Source organism: Blennius ocellaris, assembly GCF_963422515.1.
Source record: "Blennius ocellaris genome assembly, chromosome: 23".
Classification (NCBI taxonomy): Eukaryota; Metazoa; Chordata; class Actinopteri; order Blenniiformes; family Blenniidae; genus Blennius; species Blennius ocellaris.
In genome coordinates, this window is record NC_137672.1 from 18,043,244 (window position 1) to 18,067,408 (window position 24,165).

Consider the following 24,165-nt stretch of genomic DNA (forward strand, 5'->3'; position numbering starts at 1 on the left):
TCTCCTCTCGCTCGATTTCATTGCGCCTCATAAAGTTATTACATCGTCGTCACTTTAATCAGGCCGGAGACGACGGGAAAGTCAGCGGAGGAGCGATAAAGTGGCTCGGAAAAGGTCAACGTGGGTCAAAATAATCTCCTGTATCACACACACACACACACACACACACACACACGCTCCGTTAAAGCCTGGCTTTAAAGGGAATCTCACAGCCGCGGCGATGAATTAGTGATCGGCAGCCCTAAATAATAAATAGTGCTGGTTATTGCCAGAGACAGCGGTGTGATGGAGCCAATATAATAACTCTGCAGCATCATGCACACACACACACACACACGCACGCACGCACGCACACACACACACACAGATCCAGGCGACGTGTTAATGGTGTGTCAGCGCTGCGGCTGTGAGGTGTGAGTTCGCTGGTATTCGACGCCTTCAGGCTCTTTGCTCCCGTCAGTGTCGCCGCAGATACTTTAAAAAACAACTAATCCGATTACCGAGCACTTGGTACTCCTTTTAAAAGTAAACTGAATCACTTCACACATTACTTGTTTTTAAAAGTGACAAAGTTAGATTACAAGGTACTTTTTTTAGTTACTTTCAGCAGCTGCCGTTACTGGTATTTAGTTACCCGAACAAATAAAGTCTGTCATTGATGGATTGATTTAAAAAGAGGAGGCTTATTGCTTAAGGCTTATTGATGACCAATGGTTGGTTCCAATTCTTTTGTGTTCCCTGAATGCACCGTGAGAGCAACTTGGCCTGTGATTGGCTGAGAGAGGAGAAGGGGGCGGGGCACTGGTCTAATAATAAAGCGGCTTTACAGACAAGAAACTCACAGTGACTTGGACAAGTAACTTTAATATGTACCTGGATGGAGGCTTTTAGACTTTAATCTTAATATTTAATATTACTTATTTCATTTTTATTCAGTTGAACTCTATTCTATTTATTTTGTGTTGTGCAATGGTACTAAGAATTTCCCTCGAAGATTAATAAATGACTTCTATTCTATTCTAAGATGAGTAAAACTATGGATGAATAAAGCTAATCTACGGTATAATTTGTACATTTGTTAGACCACTGCACCACTTTTTTTTTTTTTAAACATTTTACACAGTTAACCTTAAATCACAGCTTAAGGCTGCTGCAATAACACATAATTTATTTAATTTAATATTTATATATTATAAATATATAAATATTTTTGCAAGTCAAAGTCGAGTCCCGACATTTGAAGACACTTCTCCAACTGGAATTGAATAAAATAAAAATAAAATGAAGAATTTATACCTTAATATATGCAGAAATAACGGGATATAAAACGTCACCGGTGAAACGAACGCGCCCCCACAGGTGCATTATGGCGCCGCGGTCACGTGACACCCCGCCCCCTTCCCGAAGCCCCGCCCCCTCCCCCCCACACGCCCCGCCCCCTCCCTGCGATAAAGCGCAGCAGAAGTCGCCGCTCCACTTCCCTCCGCGTCGAGACGCCGCGGAGTCGCAGCGAGCAGCCGAGAGACGAGCCGCGGAGCCCCGCTGCTGAGAGCCGCTGGCGGCGGAGGATTGGGTCGGTCCCCGTGAGGCGCTCGGTAACCGGAAGCTCGGTCCGGGGGCTCGTGCGGTGGCGGCGGTCGGTGGGGCTCGTATTTCCCCGGGAAGGCCAGGTGAGTCCGACCCTCCTCCTCCTCCTCCTCCTTTCTGCATGCACGGAGAAACACGCGTCTCCGCGGCGTGTCGGTTACGGTTTTATGCGTCAGCGGTTTTTTTTTTTTTTTGCTTCTCGGTCGCCGACGTGCGGTGCGCGTGCACTCCCGTGTAAAAGTCCCATCTATAATGCACGAGCTGCAGTGAGGCTTCTGCACGCGCTCCCCTCCTGCAGCCGCCTGGAGCGTTTTTTTTTGTTTTTTTTTTAGGATTCGCTCCCCCTCTCCTCCCCTCTCCTCCTCCACCCCCCCCCCCCCCCCCTCCCCCCTCCCCTCCCCTCTCAATGTGACCCGAGCGACCGCTATAACCGCAGCCGCCGCCGCCGCGTTCACGGGCAAAGTGCAGCGAGCCGCGGCGCTCGTGCGCGTTATCTCGAGAACCTTGATGACGTGACAGTCCTGCTCGGGCAACTCTCATGGTCCCCGTCTTCCTCCTGCAGGTTAGGTGTGTGTGTGGGCGCGTGCGCGTGAGACTCATGCATTCAGACCTGCAGTCATGCCCTAAAAAAAAAAAAAAAAAACCCTCGTGCGTCAGAGTCTGATAGTTTGAGGATATTTCCTCCCGGGCAGGAGCATCATGACTTCCAGTGATGGGATGAGAGTCTCTTCCCCCCTCCCTCCCTCCATCCTCACTCTTCCTCTGTGGTGTCGATAGGCGGCGGCGGCGGCGCCGGCGAGGCAGGGCTGCGTTTGCCGGATTGGATTGGAGGATGGTGGCGGCGAGCCCCGGCCTGCAGGAGGAGCAGCGACGGCACAAGCCTGCGCAGTGAGGAAACCCAGCGGCCCGGCCTCCTCCTCCTCCTCCTCCTCCTCCTCCTCCTCCTCCTCTTCATCCTCCTCCTCTTCCTCCCATGTGGGACTTCACCCAAACTGCGCAGTGACGCAGCAGGATGCGCCGCTGCGGCTGCGTCCTCGGCTGAAGACGGACTGACGGACACCAGCCTGTTCCGGTCCTCCGCTGCCGTCTGACGGGAGGAATTACACCCAACTGGTCGCTGACCACAGCTGCAGCTCTTCCCCTCCCTCCCTCCCTCCCCCCCTCCCTCCCTCCCTCCCTCCCTCTCTCCTCCTGTGGCCCTGCAGCCGACATGGGAAACGTAAACAGTAGCCGGACTGGATTTTAAAGCGTTCGCACGTCCTCATCCCGCCTCGTCCTCCTCCTCCCGACATGGAGATGGAGGTGGAGAGGGTCGAGCCGGAGCAGGGGGGCAAGGCGGAGGGGGGGGAGGCGGAGCCGCCCATGCACAGCGTCCACGGGACCAACCGGATCCGGCCGTCGTCCTACCGGGCCCTGCGCAGCGCCGTGTCCAGCCTGGCCCGCCTGGACGACTTCAGCCGCGAGAAGATCGGGGCGGGCTTCTTCTCCGAGGTGTTCAAGGTGAGGAAGAGCGACGTCGGGGGGGTCGGGGGGGGGGGTAGAATGTCAGCTCACACATGGAAACACGTTTTTACCTTTATTCTCATTCCCCCCGTCATGTTATCTCGTTTCTGTCGGCTTTTATTTAACAAAATAGTGGGAAAATTAATCTACGTGCTTGACCAGCGTTGCCAGATTGGGCGATATCCCCCCCCCCCCCCCCCCCAATTGCACAGCCAAACTCTCAACCTTTCATGCATCTGTGGGTTTATTGGTGTTCATTAATTTGAGTGATGAGATCCGGGCTGGTTTTCATTGAGGTGTGAGTTTAAACTGGTTTCTGCTGGAAACGGTGCGTCACACCTGGCAACCCTGGCTGCTGGCCGGCGTGGTGGTGTGACCTCGCGTACCGAAAACATCCGGGCAAGTTGAGTTTGAAATGATCGCGCAAAAAGAAAAAATGTCAGCGAGCATCAAGAGCTGCGTTGTGGGCGGAGCCTAAATCACTTTGATCTTTCAATATTTACAATCTCAAACATGAAAACAACAAAAATAGGGATAAAAGCTCATTCAAGCCCTTTGATTTATTGAGATTATTCAGGAAAAGTTGTCAAACTGAATGCAGGTGAGATTATTTAAATGGACAAAACTTCCATAAGTGCCGCAAAATTTTACCCGTTTAACGTTGAAAAAATAGTTTATATCGAGTTAAAGCGACACAAAAATGTCATCAAACTTCGAAACAGGTGAATATTTGACAGTAAATACGATAAAAGGCAGAATAATTGCAGTGTTGTAAGATGGAATTCCAGATTTTAATGAAGTGGCGTGTTTGTAAGCGGATACTGGAAACCCGAGTTCTGACTGGCTAGCTTCGCTACACTGCCCCCTACAGGTCTGGCATGCTCATAGCAGCTCTGAACCAGGTGTTTATGTGGGTCAGTGTAAACGTAGATATAAAACACTAGATGCCTCACGGTGCGGACTGTGACGTGTCGACAGCGCCGCCATCTTGGAGAGGTCTCCAGGACGGGAAATGCACAAAAATCTTCGTAGCTCGCTTGTTAGTCCACGTAGAAACACAAGTAATGCCTCATTTTGAAGCTGAGGAAAAGCTCTATAACCTGGAAAAATTATTGGGGGGGGGGGCGGGGTCTTCCACGGGACAGAGCTTTCGTTAGAGACTTTATATCTCCTCTGCCTGTCGGAGCAGTTTCACTTTCTAAAGCGGATTTATTTTTTAATTGGTCTCTATTACGTGTATAATAAATGCAGTTATAAAAAAGTGCACTAAACTTTAATTGAGAAGGAATCGTGACGTAAAGGGAGAAAATCATGGCGGGAAAAGGCATCCAACACCTGGCTTTTCACAATAAGGGCCTGTAGTGAAGCACAAGTTTTCCTTTTATAGGCTTAATTTTTAGTTTCGAACTTGACCCTCACGTTCACCTTGTGTTTTCGGGTTTCACGAGGCCCCTCCCCCTCAGCGCTGCCCTTTCACGGGCCAGTTAGCATGAAAATGTCGCGGAGTTTAGCGCCGGCTCGTTGCTTTAACACTTAACCTTTAGCTCTGCCTTTAAATCGCTCAATCTAAATGCTAAAGCTGCCACAGCTGCCACATCACTCACATTTAAAAGTTTTGTCGGCGACTCGGCCCTCCATCCCGCCGCAGTTCGGAAGAAGAAAGACACCAAAGGAAAAAACTTCCTTTGATTTTTTTTTTTTTTTTTTTTTTTTTTTTTTAATAAAATTCTGCCTCCTTCAGACGTTCGCGCTTGAATCGGAGGTTTTAAGGCGACGCGACAAAGGACCTGGCTTCCTGCCACGCTGTAGTTGAGCTTCAGGGCCCCGGGGCCGATCAATGGAGGCTAGCGGCGGGCGGCCATTCACCTCGCCCGACTGCAATTGTGCAGTTTGACGAGAGAAAAGAAAAGAAGTGTTGAAAAGGGGAGGGAGCACACGTGTCGAGACGCATCCTTCAGGTGGTGTTTTTCCATCTTCCTTCAATATTCGTGTGTTTCTCCTGCCCTTCGCTGCTCACGAGCAATAAAAATAATCAATCTCGGATAAGTTGCGTAATTAGTGTGCGGTTCTGCCGACAACAGGAAGTGAGCGTTGATTCAGACCGGATCGATTTCTAATTGGATCAAAGGTTCCTTCTGTCCGCTCATCAAAGTCCTGCTTTCCGTCACAGGGACTGAAGAGCCTCTTCTCACATTTGCTTCTCATTTGGTCTTTCTTTTCCCACCATTTACATGTCGTCATGGAAACGTCCTGTTTGTTTTGAGAAGCTGCAGCGTCGCCGTCGTCGTCGTGTGTCGGTCGGCTGGACATTTAAGACATTTTGAATCTTTCAGTCCCCCCCCCCCAAAAATCTGCGTTGCCGTGTCGCACCGTCAGACCGTTGTCATGGCGACCAAAAGCCCAACCTGCGAGCGGGCTGATCGTAGCTTCTTCCCCTCACGTCTGAAGACGCTTGATGCTTTAATAAAACTCAACTTGCTTTGTTCTTCTCTTTTCAATAAGGGAGGCGAAGGGTTAATTCTATCGCTCTACTTGTTGAAATTGTAAGTTTCCGTGACTTTCACCGCTAGAAAACTATTAGAATTGTCATAACAGCTGCGATGTGTGTGTGTGTGTGTGTTACGTGTGTGTGTTACGTGTGTGTGTTACGTGTGTGTGTGTGTGTGTGTGTGTGTGTCAGCTGCTTGCGACATGGTGATAATGTGAAGAAAGTGGGTTGCCAAACACTGCTGTGGTCTCCCTCTCTCTCTCTCTCTCTCTTGTTTTACTCAAAAGTTGTTGCCGGACAAAACCACGTTCCGTCGTCATGACGATTTCCATCTTCACTCGTGTTTATCTCCTTTTGTAATCTGGATATTTCAACAGGAGCCTGGAGTTTTTTTTCCACAACAGGCCCCAACTAGATAATAACTTTCCCCTGAAATCTGAATCCTTCATAGTTCAGGAAGTGTCGCTTTGGAGTTTTGTATTACAAGTTTGAAAAAAAAAAAACGTTTAGAGGAATTATTGAGAGAGAAAAATAAAAAGCTCAGCCAAGAACCAAACCAGCCGTTTGGCTAATTTCAGGGTTCGGCTCTGCTTCCATCCCACAAATACATGTGAGTTTATTTAATTTAAAGCCTAAAGATTTTATTTTTTTTTTAACATCAGAATTTCGCTGTTTTGTCCCTTTTTGTTTTGAGAAAAACGTTCAGTGTTTTTCAAAGTCTTAACGTGCTTCTGGTATTGTTGTTGTTGTATTTTTACACTGAGACGTCGGAGCCGCTTGTAGAACTTCAGACGAGTCGACGCTTTTCCTCCGTTAAACACAAGTTGTTGATCGAGTTTCTCCAAATGACCCCGATTTCTGCAGACGTTATATATTCGGTGCCAAACTTCAGTTCCCCAACAGGAGGAAGTGAAGACGTTCCTCCGTTGATCTTACCTAATCACTTTCATTGCCGAAAAAGTGAAGTGGGCATTGGGATGGGAACTTTTCACATTTGTACCGATACGGTACCGATACCTGGGAATCGATATTTGTACTTGACAGTACCAGTTTTCGGTGCTTTTGTGCGTCTATCTTGTAATTATTTCATTGTAAAATCCTTTTTTTTTTCTAAATTGAACATTTATTTTTCTATATATAAACTTTTACAAATATATCAAATCGCAGTTTCACGAATTTCGTGAAAATGAAAACCCTGAACTTTAGCTACGCTGTTTTTTTTTTTTCTTTATTAATGTACAAATTAAAGCCCAACTCTAGTAACTCCTATTCCTTTTATTTACCCTCTGGAAACATGGTGATTGTAGATCTGTGATTGTAGATCTGAGTTCTCCAATTGTGCACTCTTCAACCCGGAGAAAATTCTTGTGCTTAACTAGGATTTTCCTCGGATTAACAGTTTTCCCGTCAGACATTGCAGCGTGATCTGCATCGCGTTTTCCAAAAGCGGCGCCTCTCCGGGTATTTTCTTTCCGCCATGTTTGCGCCGCTATTACGCTCGTGTGTGTGCGCGATGCTGTGTTCAAATACGGCTCGGAAAATCGCCTCCTCTTCCACTACCCTCAGTCACAGCGACGAGATTCGGTACCGGAGCGTGGGTCGGTTTTTAAGGGTACTCTTTCGTACCGACGGAATTCTGATCCCGTCGCTTCGTGTGCCGCCGTCTGCATCTCGGTTGTCGTGGAGATGATGGGCGCTAAAGTTGGTTTTCGGGTGTGAAGGACTGCTGGGAGTTCACTTGGGAACTTGGCAGCTCCTCCGTCTGAACCCTGAGGGACCCCCCCCCCCCCCCGAACAAGAAGACGCCTTCTCGGGGTCAACGAAGCCTCTCGATGCGTCTCGCTGCTTTAGAATCGGAGAGTCGCTGAAGGAAAGAGATGCTGGTTGTTGGAAGAAAACGATGGCCTGGGGGGGGGTGAGGTGAGGGTGGGGGAGGGGTGAGGGAGGGGGGGGGCGCGGAATCTCCCGCCAGGACATGTCGGGATTTGACCGGCTCTTTATGCTCCTCTGCTTCAGGAACAATTTCAGGTCTGGAAAGATAAAATGACAACAAAGGAGGGAGGAGAAAAAAAAGCACCACCATCCATCATTGGCTGACTGCTGCATGTGTGTGTGCGTGCACGCACGTGTGTGTGTGTGTGTGTGTGTGTGTGTGTGTCGGTATGAAGGGGCCAGTGCAGACTTGAACGTCGCCCCTCGGCGTTGCCACTCTTCCCCTCATTATTCTCCATCCAGTCGGGGGGGAAGCTCCGCCTCCCGCCGCCACTCTGCCCTTTTAGCGTTGTTGTTTACGTTTCGATCAGCCACACACACACACACACACACACACACACACACAACCGGCCTTCACGTGAACCGCCATGTTTTATTGCTCAACTGGACGATTGCGCAACTCTTTGTTTCTCAACACTTCTGTTTTCAAACTCGTGTCTTTCGTCACGTTTGTGGCGGTTCATGCGAGGAGACGGGGTGTGTGTGTGTGTGTGTGTGTGTGTGTGTGTGTGTGTTTACATCAGAGCACAATGAAGCGTTTCCTCCAGGCGGCGGCGGCGGCGCCGTGGTCTCCAGGCCGCTCCCCGGTAAACAAATGCAACTGAGCTCATTTGTGTTTTCAAGGCTCCGGTTCGATCGGCAGCTCCTTCGCCTCTTCAGAAAAAAACAATCGCCGACTTTCCTTTGCTCGCATTTCACTTTCATCTTCTCAGACCCCGACTTGAACCAGAAATGATGAACGGGTCTGAAGAAAAACCCCCAACGTGTCCCGACCGGAGCAGATAATCGTTTCTCTCCACATCCGAGACGTTGAAGTTTCAAAAACCTGCGGCCGCTTGATGTTTGATCGACGGAGGATCCGTGACGCCGGCGTGCAGAAGCACATCGGAGCCGGCGGGGGATGTTTCCTGTTGGGCGTCGTTTTCGAAACAGGTTGCCGTGGAAACGCGAGGCGAAATCGTCGCGTATCGACTCAACTTCGGTCTTTACAGAAGACGGATGTTGTGGAAGGAGGTGGCGACAGACGACGTTTACCTGGTGGAAGTTTTTAAAAAAAAGACTTTTTGATAGGAAATTCACTTTATGAGTTAAGCTCCGCCTCCCGACGCGCTCGTCTCGCTCGAAGTGACTTGAAGCCACAAAATGAGGCTGAAAACGACAGTAATTGTCGTAATTTTCAGTAGCGGTTGTTTAGTTTTGTGTAAATATTGACATTTCCCCAAAGTATTTCACATTTCACTCCTATTTTATTCTGTTTCGTTCTTTTCTTTTCGTGGTTTTGACGTCATCTGGGCCTCGGAAACACATTTTTCGTACCAGAATATGTTAAAAAGAAAAAGTAGTTTGAATCTTTAGATTTTCTCGGCGCCGCAACAGAGAAAACATTTAAAGTTTAAATTTGAAGGCTCTAATGATTTTGCTGATTCAGCACACTTGAGATGAAAGAGAGTTGAATGTTTGACCCTGAAGTTAAAAAGGAAAATGTCTCAAAATACGAAAATGGATAAAACTGCTGACGCGGCAAAAAAGGCTTGAATCAATCATGGAACATCTGCAGTTCTGGGTTATATGGGTCAATTTGTTCCGTGTTTATAAATGCGACACAAAAGCTTTTCAGTGAGTCGATCAAGAACGACATAAAACATCTGAGGCTTTTTTTTTTCTCGCAATTTCAGAAGATATTTCATGAGAAGTTCATGAAAAGAGCTGAGCTTGCATCCATCATTTTATTTTACCTGCATGAACCCAAGTGACCTCTTGTGTTTTCAGGGTGGGGGAGGGGTGAGGGGAGGGGTGAGGGGGGGGTCACCTTTTGTGTTTCCGTTATGCAACAGGCAGTCTGGCGGCTTGTGTGTCGGCTTGCGGCTCGCCGGCCTCCCGGACCAGGTCGGGTTTCTGAACCCCGGACCTGCAGCCTCCAGCTGGTTTGGGAGGAGGACTCATTTTGTTCGGCCCCTCGGGGGGGGGGGGGGGGGGGAGTAGTCCCTCCAAACTTCCTGTGGTTTAAAAATGCAGATTATGAAACAAATTCTGCTTTCAGACCATTTGCTCTTTTGTCTCAGAAAAGTTTTGCGTTTATCCGACATTTTGGAAACGACGTCCGTTTAGATGCTGAACGACGTCGTTTCCATGTATGGCCACTAGGGGGTGCTGCTTTTTGTTTTGTTTTGTTTTTAATGAAGCCATACATCTAAAGAGAACAATGCGCTATAAACAATAATGGGAGAACACTGATATTCTAGAACAGTGTTTTTCAACCTTTTTTGAGCCAAGGAACACTTTTTTTCTTTGAACAAATCTGGAGGCACACCTCCACCCAGAAATGTTAAGATTTGAAACTTTGTAGCTTATATTAACAATATAAAGTCATTCTAGTCAAAGACATCAAAGTCATTCTCATCAAAGACACCAAAGTCATTCTCATCAAAGTTTTATCAACAGGAATGAAGTAAATCCAGAAACAAAGGACTTTTTTTAATAGTGCCTCCCTCAGTGTGAAACCTGGACCTGATGGATGAAGAGCTGAGATCCTGGTTCACATTCTTCCTTTTCAAAAACTTCTCCATCACTGTCACTGACACAGTACTTTGATACAAGATGGTAGCAGGAGGTGGAGATGAACCACACTGACGTCTGTCACTTTACATTTCACCGGCAAAGTTCTGTGCCGCCCTCTAGTGGTGAAGAGTATTGTTAGCGATCACGGAGTTGGTCGCTGCAGGGCATGATGGGAGTTCAGGTTACGTGTTGCCGGAGGTTATCGAGGGTTGTTGTCGGGGTTGTTGTGTGTGTTGGTTTGTGCTTGTGTTGTGTTTTTGTTCCTCGGTTTAGGTAGTTAATTATTTCGTCTAGCTTGGTTTGTTGGATGTTGGTGATCAACCACGAGTGAGAAATGTTGTGTGGAGTCTCATCCGGTTATGAAGTTCCCGTTGCGTGTGTTCATGTCAAAATTAAAGCCTCTGGTGATCAGCTGGCAGAAAAGAATCTCGACTCAGAGCAATTCTTCTGCGGCGCTAGCCACAGTATTTCTATATGTATATATTTTTTAGAAAAAATGTGAAATTGGATAATTTCCCACGGCTCACCTGACGAGATCTCGCGGAAACACCAGTGGTTGAAAAACCCTGTTCTAGTGGAGCTAGTTGGATTGTTATTACAGGTGACTGTCAAAATAAAAGCACCAAATCGCAGGGGAAAAAATGCCCTTGTAGTCTTGATACTCTGGAAAGAGGAGCAACGTTTTCGACCAGCGTAATGCAGCAAGTCCAGATCTCAACTTTCTTTCTTTTTTTTTTTTTTTTTTTTTTGAAGTGTTGCTTCTTGTCGAGGCGAAATGTTCCGGCTGGAACTCTGATCCGGTGAGGAAAAGTTCCCGTGAAAGACGGCGCGAAGCCGCCAGCCCCCTCGCCTTCCTGCTCGACACCGACTCCCTCCACTTCCTGCAAAATAACGCAGAGAGAGAAAAAAACACCACCAATCACATCTTATTGAGGAAAATTGGCTCCAGAAGTTGGAGGTTTTTTAGATTGTTGAGTCACCAGAAACTCGCGCGTGAAAAAAAACAAAAACAAACTAAAACTTGGCTGCGATCATAAAAACAAACTTTAAAAAAAGAAAGGAAGAAATCTTGTAGTGGAGGATTTTCCATCCGTCATGATTGAAACTTGTTTTGAGGAAACTTTGTTTGGTCTGAAGGGAAAATGACTTTTGAAACCGGTCGGAAGTCGAACGCTCTTCTTCCTCCTCCTCCTCCTCCTCCTCCTCTTCCTCCTCCTCCTCCTCTTCCTCCTCCTCCTCCTCTTCCTCCTCCTCCTCCTCGTGCCGCCGGCTAATGACAGAGGAGTGAACGTTGCCCGCGACCTCCCGTGTGCCGACGGCAGCACTTCAGTGTTTTGGGCTTCAGGCCGTCCGGAGATTCTGCTGGAAGGAAGGAAGGAACATTCCTGTGGCGCCGAGACGAACGGAGGACAAGAAGACTTGAGTCCTTCGTTCACAACCTCCGTCCAGACCGAACCGTCTGGGAGCTTCTCACTCGCTCTCTCTCTCTCTCTCTCTCTGTCACTCTCTCTCTCTGTCACTCTCTCCGTCTGTCTCTCTCTCTCTGTCGCTCTTTCTGTCTCTCTCTCTGTCGCTCTTTCTGTCTCTCTCTCTGTCGCTCTTTCTGTCTCTCTCTCTGTCGCTCTTTCTGTCTCTCTCTGTCTGTCTCTCTGTCTCTGTCGGTCTCTCTGTCTCTCTCTCTGTCGGTCTCTCTCTGTCTGTCTCTGTCGGTCTCTCTGTCTCTCTCTCTGTCGGTCTCTCTCTGTCTGTCTCTGTCGGTCTCTCTGTCTCTCTCTCTGTCGGTCTCTCTCTGTCGGTCTTTCTCTGTCGGTCTTGGTCTCTCTCTCTCTCTCTCTCTCTGTCGGTCTCTCTCTCTGTCGCTCTTTCTGTCTCTCTCTCTGTCGCTCTTTCTGTCTCTCTGTCTCTGTCTGTCTCTCTGTCTCTGTCGGTCTCTCTCTCTCTCTCTCTCTGTCGGTCTCTCTCTCTCTCTCTCTCTGTCGGTCTCTCTCTCTCTCTCTCTCTGTCGGTCTCTCTCTCTGTCGCTCTTTCTGTCTCTCCCTCTGTCTCTCTGTCTGTCTGTCTCTCTGTCTCTGTCGGTCTCTCTGTCTCTCTGTCTCTGTCGGTCTCTCTGTCTCTCTCTCTCTCTGTCGGTCTCTCTCTCTCTCTCTGTCGGTCTCTCTCTGTCTGTCTCTGTCGGTCTCTCTCTCTCTCTCTCTGTCGGTCTCTCTCTCTCTCTCTGTCGGTCTCTCTCTCTCTCTCTGTCTCTGTCTCTCTCTCTCTCTCTGTCGGTCTCTCTCTCTCTCTCTCTGTCTCTGTCTCTCTCTCTCTCTCTGTCGGTCTCTCTCTCTCTCTCTCTGTCGGTCTCTCTCTCTCTCTCTCTGTCGGTCTCTCTCTCTCTCTCTCTGTCGGTCTCTCTCTCTCTCTCTCTGTCGGTCTCTCTCTCTCTCTCTGTCTCTGTCTCTCTCTCTCTCTCTCTGTCGGTCTCTCTCTCTCTCTCTCTCTGTCGGTCTCTCTCTCTCTCTCTCTCTGTCGGTCTCTCTCTCTCTCTCTGTCGGTCTCTCTCTCTCTCTCTGTCGGTCTCTCTCTCTCTCTCTCGCTATCTCTCTGTCGGTCTCTCTCTCTCTGTCGGTCTCTCTCTCTCTCTCTCGCTCGCTCGTTGAAGTTTCATACACGGTGTTTTTAGTGAAAACTTTGTGTTTTGGGCGTCGGTTTCCACGGCAACGGTGCTCGGAGATGCTGGAAACGCTTTTTTTTTTTTTTTTTTTTTTAACCGCTCTGGGAGTTTTCAAAAACGTCTCCATGAAAACGAAGGGGAAAGGAAACTCTGAAGTTTAATGTTTCCCATAAAACACAGAGAGAAAAAAAACGAGACCATCAACACTCGTTTCTCAACTCATCTTGGGGGAACCTGCCGCAAGGGTTTCTGGGATGTCAAAGATGGCGGCGCGGCAGATCAAAGGAAAAACATCAATATTTGACCGATTTAAAATACTTTTTTTTTTTTTTTTATGAGTGTAATGAGGAGATTTCTATCAAAGTATCGACAGCATGTTGTAGATGGACGTCAACAACAACAACAACGGGCAGAGGAAGTTTAACTTTGAAGGTTGCCGTGACGACACTTGACAGTAGTTTGACGGAACCAGTAGAATTTGCTCGGCGACTCCAGCGTTTCTCGCCTGGCGAACCTGCTAGTCGCCGCTAATCCAGAGATTAGCGTTGGGGCGTGGAGGATTTCTTGACGGAGGAGCGGCGGGAGAAAGTAGACGGGTGTTTTATTTTGTTTATTTTGTAGCATCTTTTCTTTGTGTTTGTTTAAAGGGCAGCAGCTCCGCCTGGAACCTTCTGGTTTCCCACAACGATTCTTTGTTTGTTTGTTTGTTTGTTTGTGACGATGCCTATAAAACTACTCACAATACAAAAAAAAAGACATTCGTATAGAAAATAATGTAGGATATGATGAAAATATGTCTTTTGAAATTACACACTTTAAAGTGTGGGGATCTGGTAGAATTTAAAACGGCACAAATAATATATGAAGTAATAAACAAACTGCTACTTAGAGGTTAGAACTTTATAGGGTGTAAAAAAAATGTGTATTTCTATTTGAGGCCTGGTTTTGTTGAACGGTGACGACGAGATTAAACAAAGAATTAATATAATGCAATTTATTTTTTTAATTACAAAAGATATATCTTTGATAAACATAGAAATGATAATGGTGCTTGTTGTTTTTGTGTTTTGACAAATAGCTCAGTTTTTATTTTTATTCATTTATTTATTTGTTCATGTTGTCATGCCGTTTCACTATATATATATATATATATATATATATTTGTCATCCATACATGAACAAAAAGGAACAGATTAATCTTGTGTTCTCTGTTCCTATTTGCACTTTACAACAAAATCAAATCAATTGGATTCCCCAATTAATTAATTAATTCAATTAATTAATTAATTAATTCAATTAATTCAATTAATTCCTCCACAATCATTTTAAACTTTCACTTTGACATGTTTTATCATAAAGGACCATTAAAGACGTGTTTAATTATTATAGTATTTGTGTTTTTGTCTTCACTGTGGGAGACGTGGCGCCGCTCTTTGATGATAGATGTATTATATTTATATTTATGTATGTATATATGTATATCTTGTGGCCGTTCCAGGTGCAGCACCGTGTGTCCGGCCAGGTCATGGCTCTGAAGATGAACATCCTGGCCAGTAACCGCGCCAACATGCTCAGGGAGGTGCAGCTCATGAACCGCCTGTCGCACCCCAACATCCTCAGGTAGCGTCTGATTGGTCCGTCCTGCAGGAAGATGCTCCGTCTCGCCCACGCCCGTCTCACCTGCCGTTTGCTCGTCCTGCAGGTTTATCGGAGTGTGTGTCCACGAGGGGCAGCTGCACGCCCTCACCGAGGTCAGTCACCGCTTCAGTGTTGGAATAACACATCCGTACATAGGGGTGTTGGATTAGAGTGAAAAGAGGGTTTTTGTTGGTTTTTCTCCATTTTTAATTTTTTGGTTTAAGTGACAATTAATCAATTTGATTATTGTTTTTTTTATATTTAATCTTTTCAGATTTGGGCAACTTCCCTAAATGTTTCTTGCAAAAATAGGTATTTATTTTTTTATAATTTTTTTATTATATTTTTTTATTATATTTTATCTTTATTTTTAGGCTTTTTAATTATAAATAATTATATTTTTATACATATTTTATTTGTAAGTGTAAAATATGAGGTTTTTTTCGAAATATTTCTCGCTTAATTAATTTTTTTCCCTCATTTGGAATTTTATACAATTTTTTAATATAGTTTTTTCATTGAACATTAAAAGAATTGTTCAATGTCATTTTTTTAATATTTAATCTTTTAAGATTTGGGCAACTTCCCTAAATGTTTCTTGCAAAATAGATATTTTTACTTTATTTTTATGCTTTTTAATTTTAAAATATTCTATAATAAATTATATTTGTCTACATATTTCATTTGTGGAAGTAAAATATGAGGTTTTTTTCGAAATATTTCTCGCTTAATAAATTTTTTTTCCTCATTTGGAATTTTATACAAATTTCTTTTATAGTTTTTTCATTGAACATTAAAAGAATTGTTCAATGTCATTTTTTTAATATTTAATCTTTTAAGATTTGGGCAACTTCCCTAAATGTTTCTTGCAAAATAGATATTTTTACTTTATTTTTATGCTTTTTAATTTTTAAATATTTTATAATAAATTATATTTGTCTACATATTTCATTTGTGGAAGTAAAATATGAGTTTTTTTTCTAAATATTTTTCTTCACTTAATACATTTTTTTTCCTCATTTGGAATTTTATACAAGTTTCTTTTATAATTTTTTCATTGAACATTAAAATAATTGCTCAATGTGTTTTAAAAATGTTTTTATCAAATCTCTCGTCCTTTCTTTTCTTTTTTTTTTCTTTTTTAACTATATAATGGTCATTTTTCTCTGTTTATACTTTTTTCAACAATTTCACTTAAACATAATTTCTTGGTCTAAATGTTAAATTAAACATTTTTAAGAGTTTTATCCTTGATTTTTATCAACAACTTTCACTTTTTCACATTTTTGCTTCTGTATCAATGTTGTTGTTTTAATTTAAATAATTTTTTTCCTATATTCACTAGTTTGAGCTTCTGTTCAGTTCTTGTTTTCTTCCGTATCGATCAGACGTTTGTTGATTTGATCACTAATGAAGCCTGAATACAAACGTCGATACGCGTCTGAGCAGAATCGACTGGGTTACACAAGCGGAGGTCGGTCGGTTCGCGACCTTCGACCTGCTCCTCGCGGGCGGTGATGGATGTGGCGTTGCCGTGGCAACCAGGGCCAGAGGCAATGGAAATAAAAGGATTTGGACCTTTAACACCCGATTAAACTCACATAATACCTTCAAACAGTCATTACTGCATAGAGAGGCCGGTAAATTATGACGTAGGAATTCATGTCGACCTCCAATAACTTATATTATTAATTTATCCAACATCAACTGACGTTTATCAAGCATCGTTTTATATTTTATCTTGTATAATTGTAGCTTTTAAATCAAGTAAAGCACAATTATAGTAGTTTTCCTACGTATTTAATTTTTTTTAAAGGCAGTACATTGATTTTAAATGAAATAGACTATTAACTTTTTGATATTGCAATTCTTTCAAATTGTTAATTTAAAATCCATTTCAATAAATTAGGTTGTTTTGAGGATTAAAACCATTAAATAATTAGTTTAGCGAGGTTTTTTGGTAAAAATGTATGAGAAAAAAAAACAATATTCAGTGCAAATAAGGATTTCTATTACAGGTCATGTTTCTTTTTAGTATTATATCTTAAAATGTATAATAAAAAGTAAAATCTTAGCTTGCTGAACTTAAAAAGGTAAAAGTTTTAATAAATGGATAAAAGTAGATTGTGTATTAATCTCGGTGACGTGTTGCAGCACTTTTCCTCTGATAATTAGATTTATGGAGGAAGAAATGACTAGAAAACCTTCAGGCAGTACATTGATTTTAAATGAAATACTTAACTTTTTGATATTGCAATTCTTTCAAATTGTTAATTTTAAATCCATTTCGAGTTCTTTCGGTAAAAATGTCTGAAAAAATAACCGATATTCAGTGCAAATAAGGATTTTTATTACAGGTCATGATTCTTTTTAGTATTATAACTTAAAATGTATGGGGGGAAAAAAGCAAAATCGCATAAAATGCATTGATTTTAAATGAAATACTTAACTTTTTGATATTGCAATTCTTTCAAATTGTTAATTTAAAATCCATTTCAATAAATTTGGTCGTTTTGAGGATTAAAACCAGTTAAGAATTGGTTTATTGAGGTTTTTTTGGTAAAAATAACAGATATTCAGTGCAAATAAGGATTTTTATTACAGGTGATATTTCTTTTTAGTATAACTTAAAATGTGTGGGGAAAAAAAAAAAGCAAAATCGCATAAAATGCATTGATTTTAAATGAAATACTTAACTTTTTGATATTGCAATTCTTTCAAATTGTTAATTTTAAAATCCGTTTCAATAAATTAGGTTGTTTTGAGGATTCGAATTAGTTTAGCGAGTTTTTTTGGTAAAAATGTCTGAAAAAATAACCGATATTCAGTGCAAATAAGGATTTCTATTACAGGTCATGTTTCTTTTTAGTATTATATCTTTAAATGTATTAAAAAAAAAAGCTAAATCTAAGCTTGCTGAACTTAAAAAGAAGCTAAAAGCTTTAATAAATGGACAGAAAGTAGATTGTGTATTAATCTAGGTGACGTGTTGCAGATAATTTGATTTATGGAGGAAGAAATTAGTAGAAAACCTTCCGGTCGTGATCAAATTCCCTCAAGTCAAACCGTCGGTGGTGAATTATTGCCAGACGATGCAGGAACTTGTTCCCCGGAGATCTGCAGGTTGTGACGCCGCCTGTTCTCTCTCTCTCTCTCTCTGTCTCTCTCTCTCTCTCTCTCTCTCTGCAGTTCATCAACGGGGGAAACCTGGAGCAGCTGCTGGGCAGCGCCGTCCAGCTGAGCTGGGCCGTGAGGCAGCGCCTGGCGCTGGACACCTCCAGAGGCCTGCAGTACCTGCACAGCAAGGGCATCTTCCACCGGGACCTCACCTCCAAGGTGTGTCTGTCTACTCTGTTGCTCGGGCTGGTCGTCGTCATGGCGACGGAGCGGCGAGGCTGTCGCAGCAGGCGCAGTGACCGGCTGGTTCTCCTCTGCAGAACGTGTTGGTGCGCTGGGAGGGCAGCGTCTGCTCCGCCGTGGTGGGAGACTTCGGCCTGGCCGAGAAGATCCCCGACTACAGGTCAGTGGGACGTGAGGACATGGGGACATGAGAACCTAAAGACATGAGGACGTGAAGACATGAGGACGTGAAGACATGAGGACGTGTGGACATGAGGACATGGAGACATGAGAACCTAAAGACCTGAGGACCTGAAGACATGAGAACCTTCCGCTAACTCTCTCTCTCTTACTCGCTCTTTCTCTCTCTCTTGCTCTAACTTGCTCTCTCTCTCTCTTGCTCTCTCTCTCTCTTGCTCTCTCTCGCTCTCGCTCTCGCTCTCTCTCTCTCTCGCTCTCTCTCTCTCTCTTTTGCTCTCTCTCTCTCTCTTTTGCTCTCTCTCTCTCTCTCTTGCTCTCTCTCTCTCTCTCTCTTGCTCTCTCTCTCTCTTACTCGCTCTTTCTCTCTCTCTTTCTCGCTCTAACTTGCTCTCTCTCTCTTTCTCGCTCTCTCTCTCTCTTGCTCTAACTTGCTCTCTCTCTTTCTCGCTCTCTCTCTCTTGCTCTAACTTGCTCTCTCTCTCTCTCTTTCTCTCTCTCTCTCGCTCTCTTTCTCTCTCTCTCTCTCTTGCTCTAACTTGTTCTCTCTTGCTCTCTTTCTCTCTCTCTCTTTCTTGCTCTAACTTGCTCTCTCTCTCTCTCAGGGTGACAAAAAGCTTCACGGCTGGTTTTCATGCTCACAGTGTGTGTGTGTGTGTGTGTGTGTGTGTGTGTGTGTGTGTGTGTGTGTGTGTGTGTGTGTGTGTGTGTGTGTGTGTGTGTGTGTGTGTGTGTGTGTGTGTGTGTGTGTGTGTGTGTGTGTGTGTGTGTGTGTGTGTGTGTGTGTGTGTGTGTGTGTGTGTGTGTGTGTGTGTGGTGAAAGCTCTCCAAATAAGGTCAAACTATTCCAGTCGTCCTCCTTCCGTCTCTCCGTCTCTGCTTCATCACATTTTTCTCCTTTCTGCTCATTTTGACCTTCGTCCTCCTGCTTCGTCTTCCTCGTCTCCAAATACTGTTTACAGGATCCTCCTTCTCTCCTCTCCTCCCTTCTCTCCTCCTCTCCTCCTCTTCTCTCTTCTCCTCTCCTCCCTTCTCTCCTCCTCTTCTCTCGTCTCCTCTCCTCCCTTCTCTCCTCCTCCTCTTCTCTCCTCCTCCTCCCTTCTCTCCTTCTCTCCTCCTCTTCTCTCTTCTCCTCTCCTCCCTTCTCTCCTCCTCTCCTCTCTCCTTCTCTCTTCTCCTCTCCTCCTCTTCTCTCTTCTCCTCTCCTCCCTTCTCTCCTCCTCTTCTCTCGTCTCCTCTCCTCCCTTCTCTCCTCCTCCTCTTCTCTCCTCCTCCTCCCTTCTCTCCTCTTCTCTCCTCCTTCTCTTCTCTCCTCTTCTCTCTCCTCCTTCTCTTCTCTCCTCCTTCTCTTCTCTCCTCTTCTCTCTCCTCCTTCTCTTCTCTCTCCTTCTTCTCTCCTCCTCTCTCCCTCCGCCACCATCTTCTCTCTATCACAGCCCACAGTAGCAGATGGAAATAGAACAGGGAGGAAGTGTCTGCCAACTCTCTGTGTGTGTGTGTGTGTGTGTGTGTGTGTGTGTGTGTGTGTGTGTGTGTGTGTGTGTGTGTGTGTGTGTGTGTGTGTGTGTGTGTGTGTGTGTGTGTGTGTGTGTGTGTGTGTGTGTGTGTGTGTGTGTGTGTGTGTGTGTGTGTGTGTCTCTTATCCAGCTAAAGTTGCGCAATGATATCTCTCCTTTTTTTTTTTCTTTTTTTTTTATATCTCTACTTAACTGAAAATCATTGTGGTTTCTTGGACACAGATGAAGTGTGTGTACACACACACACACACACACACACACACAGTGTGTTTTTCTGAAAGAAAAAACAGTCAGAACTACAACTTTCTGTTTTCCGGAGGAGATAAAAGATGTAAGATAAAAAATAAAAAAAAAGGTTAAAATGGTAATAAAATCATGAAATAAGACAAATGTCTTCTCAATAGTCATTTAAGTTTAAGACTTCAAATTAAAAGTTTGAAACCTCTTATATTAACCTCTACATATTTGGCAAACATGTTTAATTTACACAGAAATATAAGAATTAATTGAGTTCATCCAGACATTTCAACAACAATTCACTTTTTCCTACATTTTCTTACGTTACATTAAGATTAAATAAATTATTTCTCCTTAAAATTCTACACAAAACATCCCATAATGACCACATGGAAACAGTTTTTTGCAAATTAAAATTTTTTTGCAAATTTAAATTTATTACAAATCTAACTTGTATCATGAAGGTTGTATTTTATTTTTGTAACAAGTCGTTTTAATTTAGCATCAATCAGTTGTGGTTCTCTCCCTGCAGTGAGGAGCAGGACCAGCAGCCGCTGGCCGTGGTGGGCTCCCCCTACTGGATGGCCCCGGAAGTGCTGCGCGGGGAGGTGTACGACGAGAAGGTAGATTAATATTTAATAAATAGAGACACGGGGTTACGTAATGACGGATCGCTGACGTCGTCAGTGTCTCATTGAGGAAACTAACTGAACACGGAGAACTTTAGGTTGCATCAGGTGACGATTTGTTCGGTTTCCTCAGGTGAATTCATGCCCTGGTGACTTTTTTTTTTTTTAATTTTTAATTTTTTAAATTGAATTTAAAACTGCATCTGAACGCTGGTTTGTTCCCGTGTCTCTGCAGGTGGACGTGTTTGCGTTCGGGATCATCTTGTGTGAGGTCATCGCCAGGATCCAGGCCGACCCCGACATCCTGCCGCGCACCGAGGTACCGACCTTGAAACCAACACATCCTGTTGGAATGAGTAAAAGAAAACAAGTTTTCACAGGGACAAAGTGCAGTTTTAAGACGTTAAACGTAAACGACGAGCCTCAAGCAGGAGATCATTTCAGAAGTTTGTAGAGTTTCTTCACGTCTCGATTTCCAGCTGAGCGGCTGGTCGCCGGCACAAACAGGAAGTCGACTCGCTTTTCTCGGTTCAAGTGAAAGTTCCTGTCAGATTAACGCTTCAGTCACTCAAGGTCACGTTAGAAACACAACGTGTGTGTTTGGTTCTGGTGGGGGGGGGTTGTTTTTTTTGTTTCATGGTTTTTAATTAACTTGGTTTTTATTCAGTTTTTTGTTCTTGTTTTTATGCGTTTGATTCATTTTGGTTTAGTAAATTTATGTTTTGGAAAAAAAATGTGTAGGTTTTTTTTTGTTGTTTTTTGCAAATGTTTTTTATTCAGTTTTTTGTTCTTGTTTTTATGCGTTTGATTCATTTTGGTTTAGCAAATTTTAGTTTTGAAAAAAAAAATTGTAGGTTTTTTTGTTTTTATTTTTTGCAAAAGTTTTTTTTTATTCAGTTTTTTGTTCTTTTATGCGTTTGATTCGTTTTGGTTTAGTAAATTTTAGGTCATTTTTTTTGCAAATGTTTTTTTTAATTCAGTTTTTTGTTGTTTTTATGCATTTGATTCATTTTGGTTTAGTAAATTGTTATTTTTTTTGTTGTTTTTTGCAAATGTTTGCTTTTTAATTCAGTTTTTTGTCATTTTTGTCTTTTTATTTTTTATCTTAATTCATTTTTTGTTGTTTTTATGCCTTTGATACATTTTGGTTGAGCAAGTTTTTTTTATTTTTATTCTTTTTGTTGGTGTTTATTTTGTATTTTTTAATGAATTTTGAGGGTCATTAAATCCACCAAGGAAGTGATTAAATCATCAGCATATATTTGTTTGTCGGCAAGATTAAATCAAATTTTGTTTATTAATTAAAAAAAAAAATTCATATATATATATATGAAATTTTTGGTTCCTTTTTGTGTTTTTGTAAAAAAAAAAAAAAAAGTTTTGCATTCCTGCGTTTCTCCTCTTAGAAAAACATTCAGTGACGAGAACCAAACACGTTTTAATTAATCTGTTTTTTATTTAAACGTGTCAATGAAGAGCTGCTTCTCAGTTTCCCATAATGCATTGCAACGGAACGCTTACAGCTGCAGGAGATGAGAGGTGAAATTGCTGAACATGCAGGAGGCTGCATCAGGTCCCACCTGCAGGAGCGCTGCTCCCCCTGGTGGCCGTGTGACGTCACGGCAGCCGAGGCTCATTTCTTTACATGAATGGGGAAAGAAAAGTAGTAATGGGATTACTTTCTACCAGGACCGCTTTGCAACACTAGACGTTTCGAGTAGTTTTCATCGTGATTTTAGAGTAATCTGAGTATTTGTACTCGGTTTCAGGATTTTGGTCTGGACGTGGAGGCTTTTCAGCAGATGGTCGGAGATTGTCCCGCCTCCTTCCTGGAGCTCGCCATCGCTTGTTGTAATGTGAGACACGCACACACACACACACACACACACACACACACACACACACACACACGGTGACATCTTGTTAACTTCGGCTTCCTGTTTCCCGCCAGATGAAAGCGAAGCAGCGTCCGTCCTTCTCCCTGATCGTGGTCGAGCTGGAGCGGCGGCAGGCGGAGAGGAAGCAGAGGGACGAAGCCGCCGCGATCGGTGAGCGAGTGGGCGGGGCTATAACCTGGGCCTTCGTCCTCCCTCCTCATCCTCGTCTCATTTTCCCTTCTTCTTCTTCCTCTTCTTCCTCTTCTTCCTCCCCCTGAAGCCGCCTCGCCGTCCGCCGGCCCGCCGCGGCGGCGCTCGCTCTGCCTGGCGCCCGACCCCCGCCTCTCCCGCAGCAAGTCGGACATGCTGCACCCGCCGGACACGTCCCCCTCCGGGACGCTGGCGCCGCCCGCCCGGGTCAACCCCTTCTCCCAGCGCCAGGACCTGAACGGCGGCAAGATCAAGCTGTTCGACACGCCCAGCAAGTCGGTCATCTCGCTGACCTTCGCCCTGCCGCCGCCGCCGGGCTGCCACGACGACGACGACGCGCCGGCGTCCGACGTTGGGCGCCGGCGGCACCGGCGCTGCCACTCGCTGCCCTGCACGCCGCCGCCGCACCTCACGTCCACGCCCAACGCCGCGCTCGCCGAGGAGGACGGCGGCGGCGACGTGACGACGGAGGAAGAGGAGGAGGAGGAGGAGGAGGAGGAGGAGAGGCTTCTGGGGGAAAAGGAGGCGGAGCTACAGGCGGGCGACTCGGGGCTCCCGCTGTCGCTGGACCAGGATGAGGAAGAGGAGGAGGAGGAGGAAGAGGAGGAGGTGGCGATGGACTGCACCAGCTCCCCGGACACGCTGGGCGGCACGCCCTCGCCGCCCTCCTACCCCTCCCCCCGCCTCTCCAACGGCTGGCGCTCGGCGATCCGCCGCGGGCCTCGCTGCCTCCCCCCGCTGTCCAGTCTGCAGAACAACAACGTGGTGGTGAGCCGCCCTCTGGGCTGGAGCGCCACCGCCGGCGCCGGCACGCCCGCCAACAACAACGGCTACCGCTCGCCGCCGGGCGACCCCGCCGGCTCCTCGCCGTTCGGCTCGGGCAGCGGCCAGTCGCTGGACCAGGAGGAGGTGATCTCGTGTCCCGGCTGCTGCCTGGCCGGCCTGCGCTTCCCGTCCGTGTGTCTGCGGGCGCCGCCGCCGCGCCGGAACCCTTACAAGAACCTGAACGGCGACCGCGCGGCGTCGCACGGGCTGCTGTGTCCCGGACCCAAAGGCCTGCCCCCGTCCCCCTCCCCCACCCCGAACGCCGCCGCCGCCGCTTCCACCCGCCCGGAGCCGGGGCTAGCGCTACCCGGGGCGCAGACTTAAAAAAACAAACAAAAAAAAAAAAAAAAAACGCCGCCGCCGCCAAGATGGCTCCCGGACGCCGCCGGCGGAGCCTCTTTAAAGTTTGCACAGATTTTACCGCAGCAATACTCTGGGAGGCGTACTGGGGGACTCTGTCGCCCTCTGCTGGCCCGAGGGCGGCGCCGCGGCCGAACTGCATGTAAAAAAAAAAAAAAAACGCTCCGGTCCTGTAAAGATTCTCGACTGATGACGAGGAATGTTCAAGCTTAGTATTAAAAAAAAAAAAAAACGATTTCTGTTGATGTTTGGTGCTGAATGAAAGGGCAGGTTTGCTTTGATGTCTTTAATTATCAAGAGGTGTGTGTGTGTGTGTGTGTGTGTGTGTGTGTGTGTGTGTGTGTGTGTGTGTGTGTGTGTGTGTGTGTGTGTGTGTGTGTGTGTGTGTGTGTGTGTGTGTGTGTGTGTGTGTGTGTGTGTGTGTGTGTGTGTGTGTGTGTGTGTGTGTGTGTGTGTGTGTGTTACACCGACGTTTGTTTTCTCAGTTCGCCTGCTGAAGCACCTGGACTGTATTTACTGTTGTTCATATGGAAACTCTTGATATCCTTATATT

General features: G+C 45.2%; 2 protein-coding genes across 2 annotated transcripts in view; both read left to right on the plus strand.

Annotated features, from left to right (window-relative positions):
* Positions 1-24,165, plus strand: part of adisspb (adipose secreted signaling protein b) — a 215,827-nt gene that overhangs the window by 57,384 nt on the left and 134,278 nt on the right. The window lies entirely within an intron of this gene.
* Positions 1,573-24,148, plus strand: tesk1b (testis associated actin remodelling kinase 1b). The gene is made up of 11 exons (XM_080519441.1): positions 1,573-1,670; positions 2,365-3,087; positions 14,281-14,402; positions 14,485-14,533; positions 17,610-17,756; positions 17,858-17,940; positions 20,244-20,334; positions 20,576-20,659; positions 22,110-22,196; positions 22,292-22,388; positions 22,498-24,148. The coding sequence occupies exons 2-11, from the start codon at positions 2,878-2,880 to the stop codon at positions 23,574-23,576; spliced, it is 2,049 nt and encodes a 682-aa protein (XP_080375567.1). The 5' UTR covers positions 1,573-1,670; positions 2,365-2,877; the 3' UTR covers positions 23,577-24,148.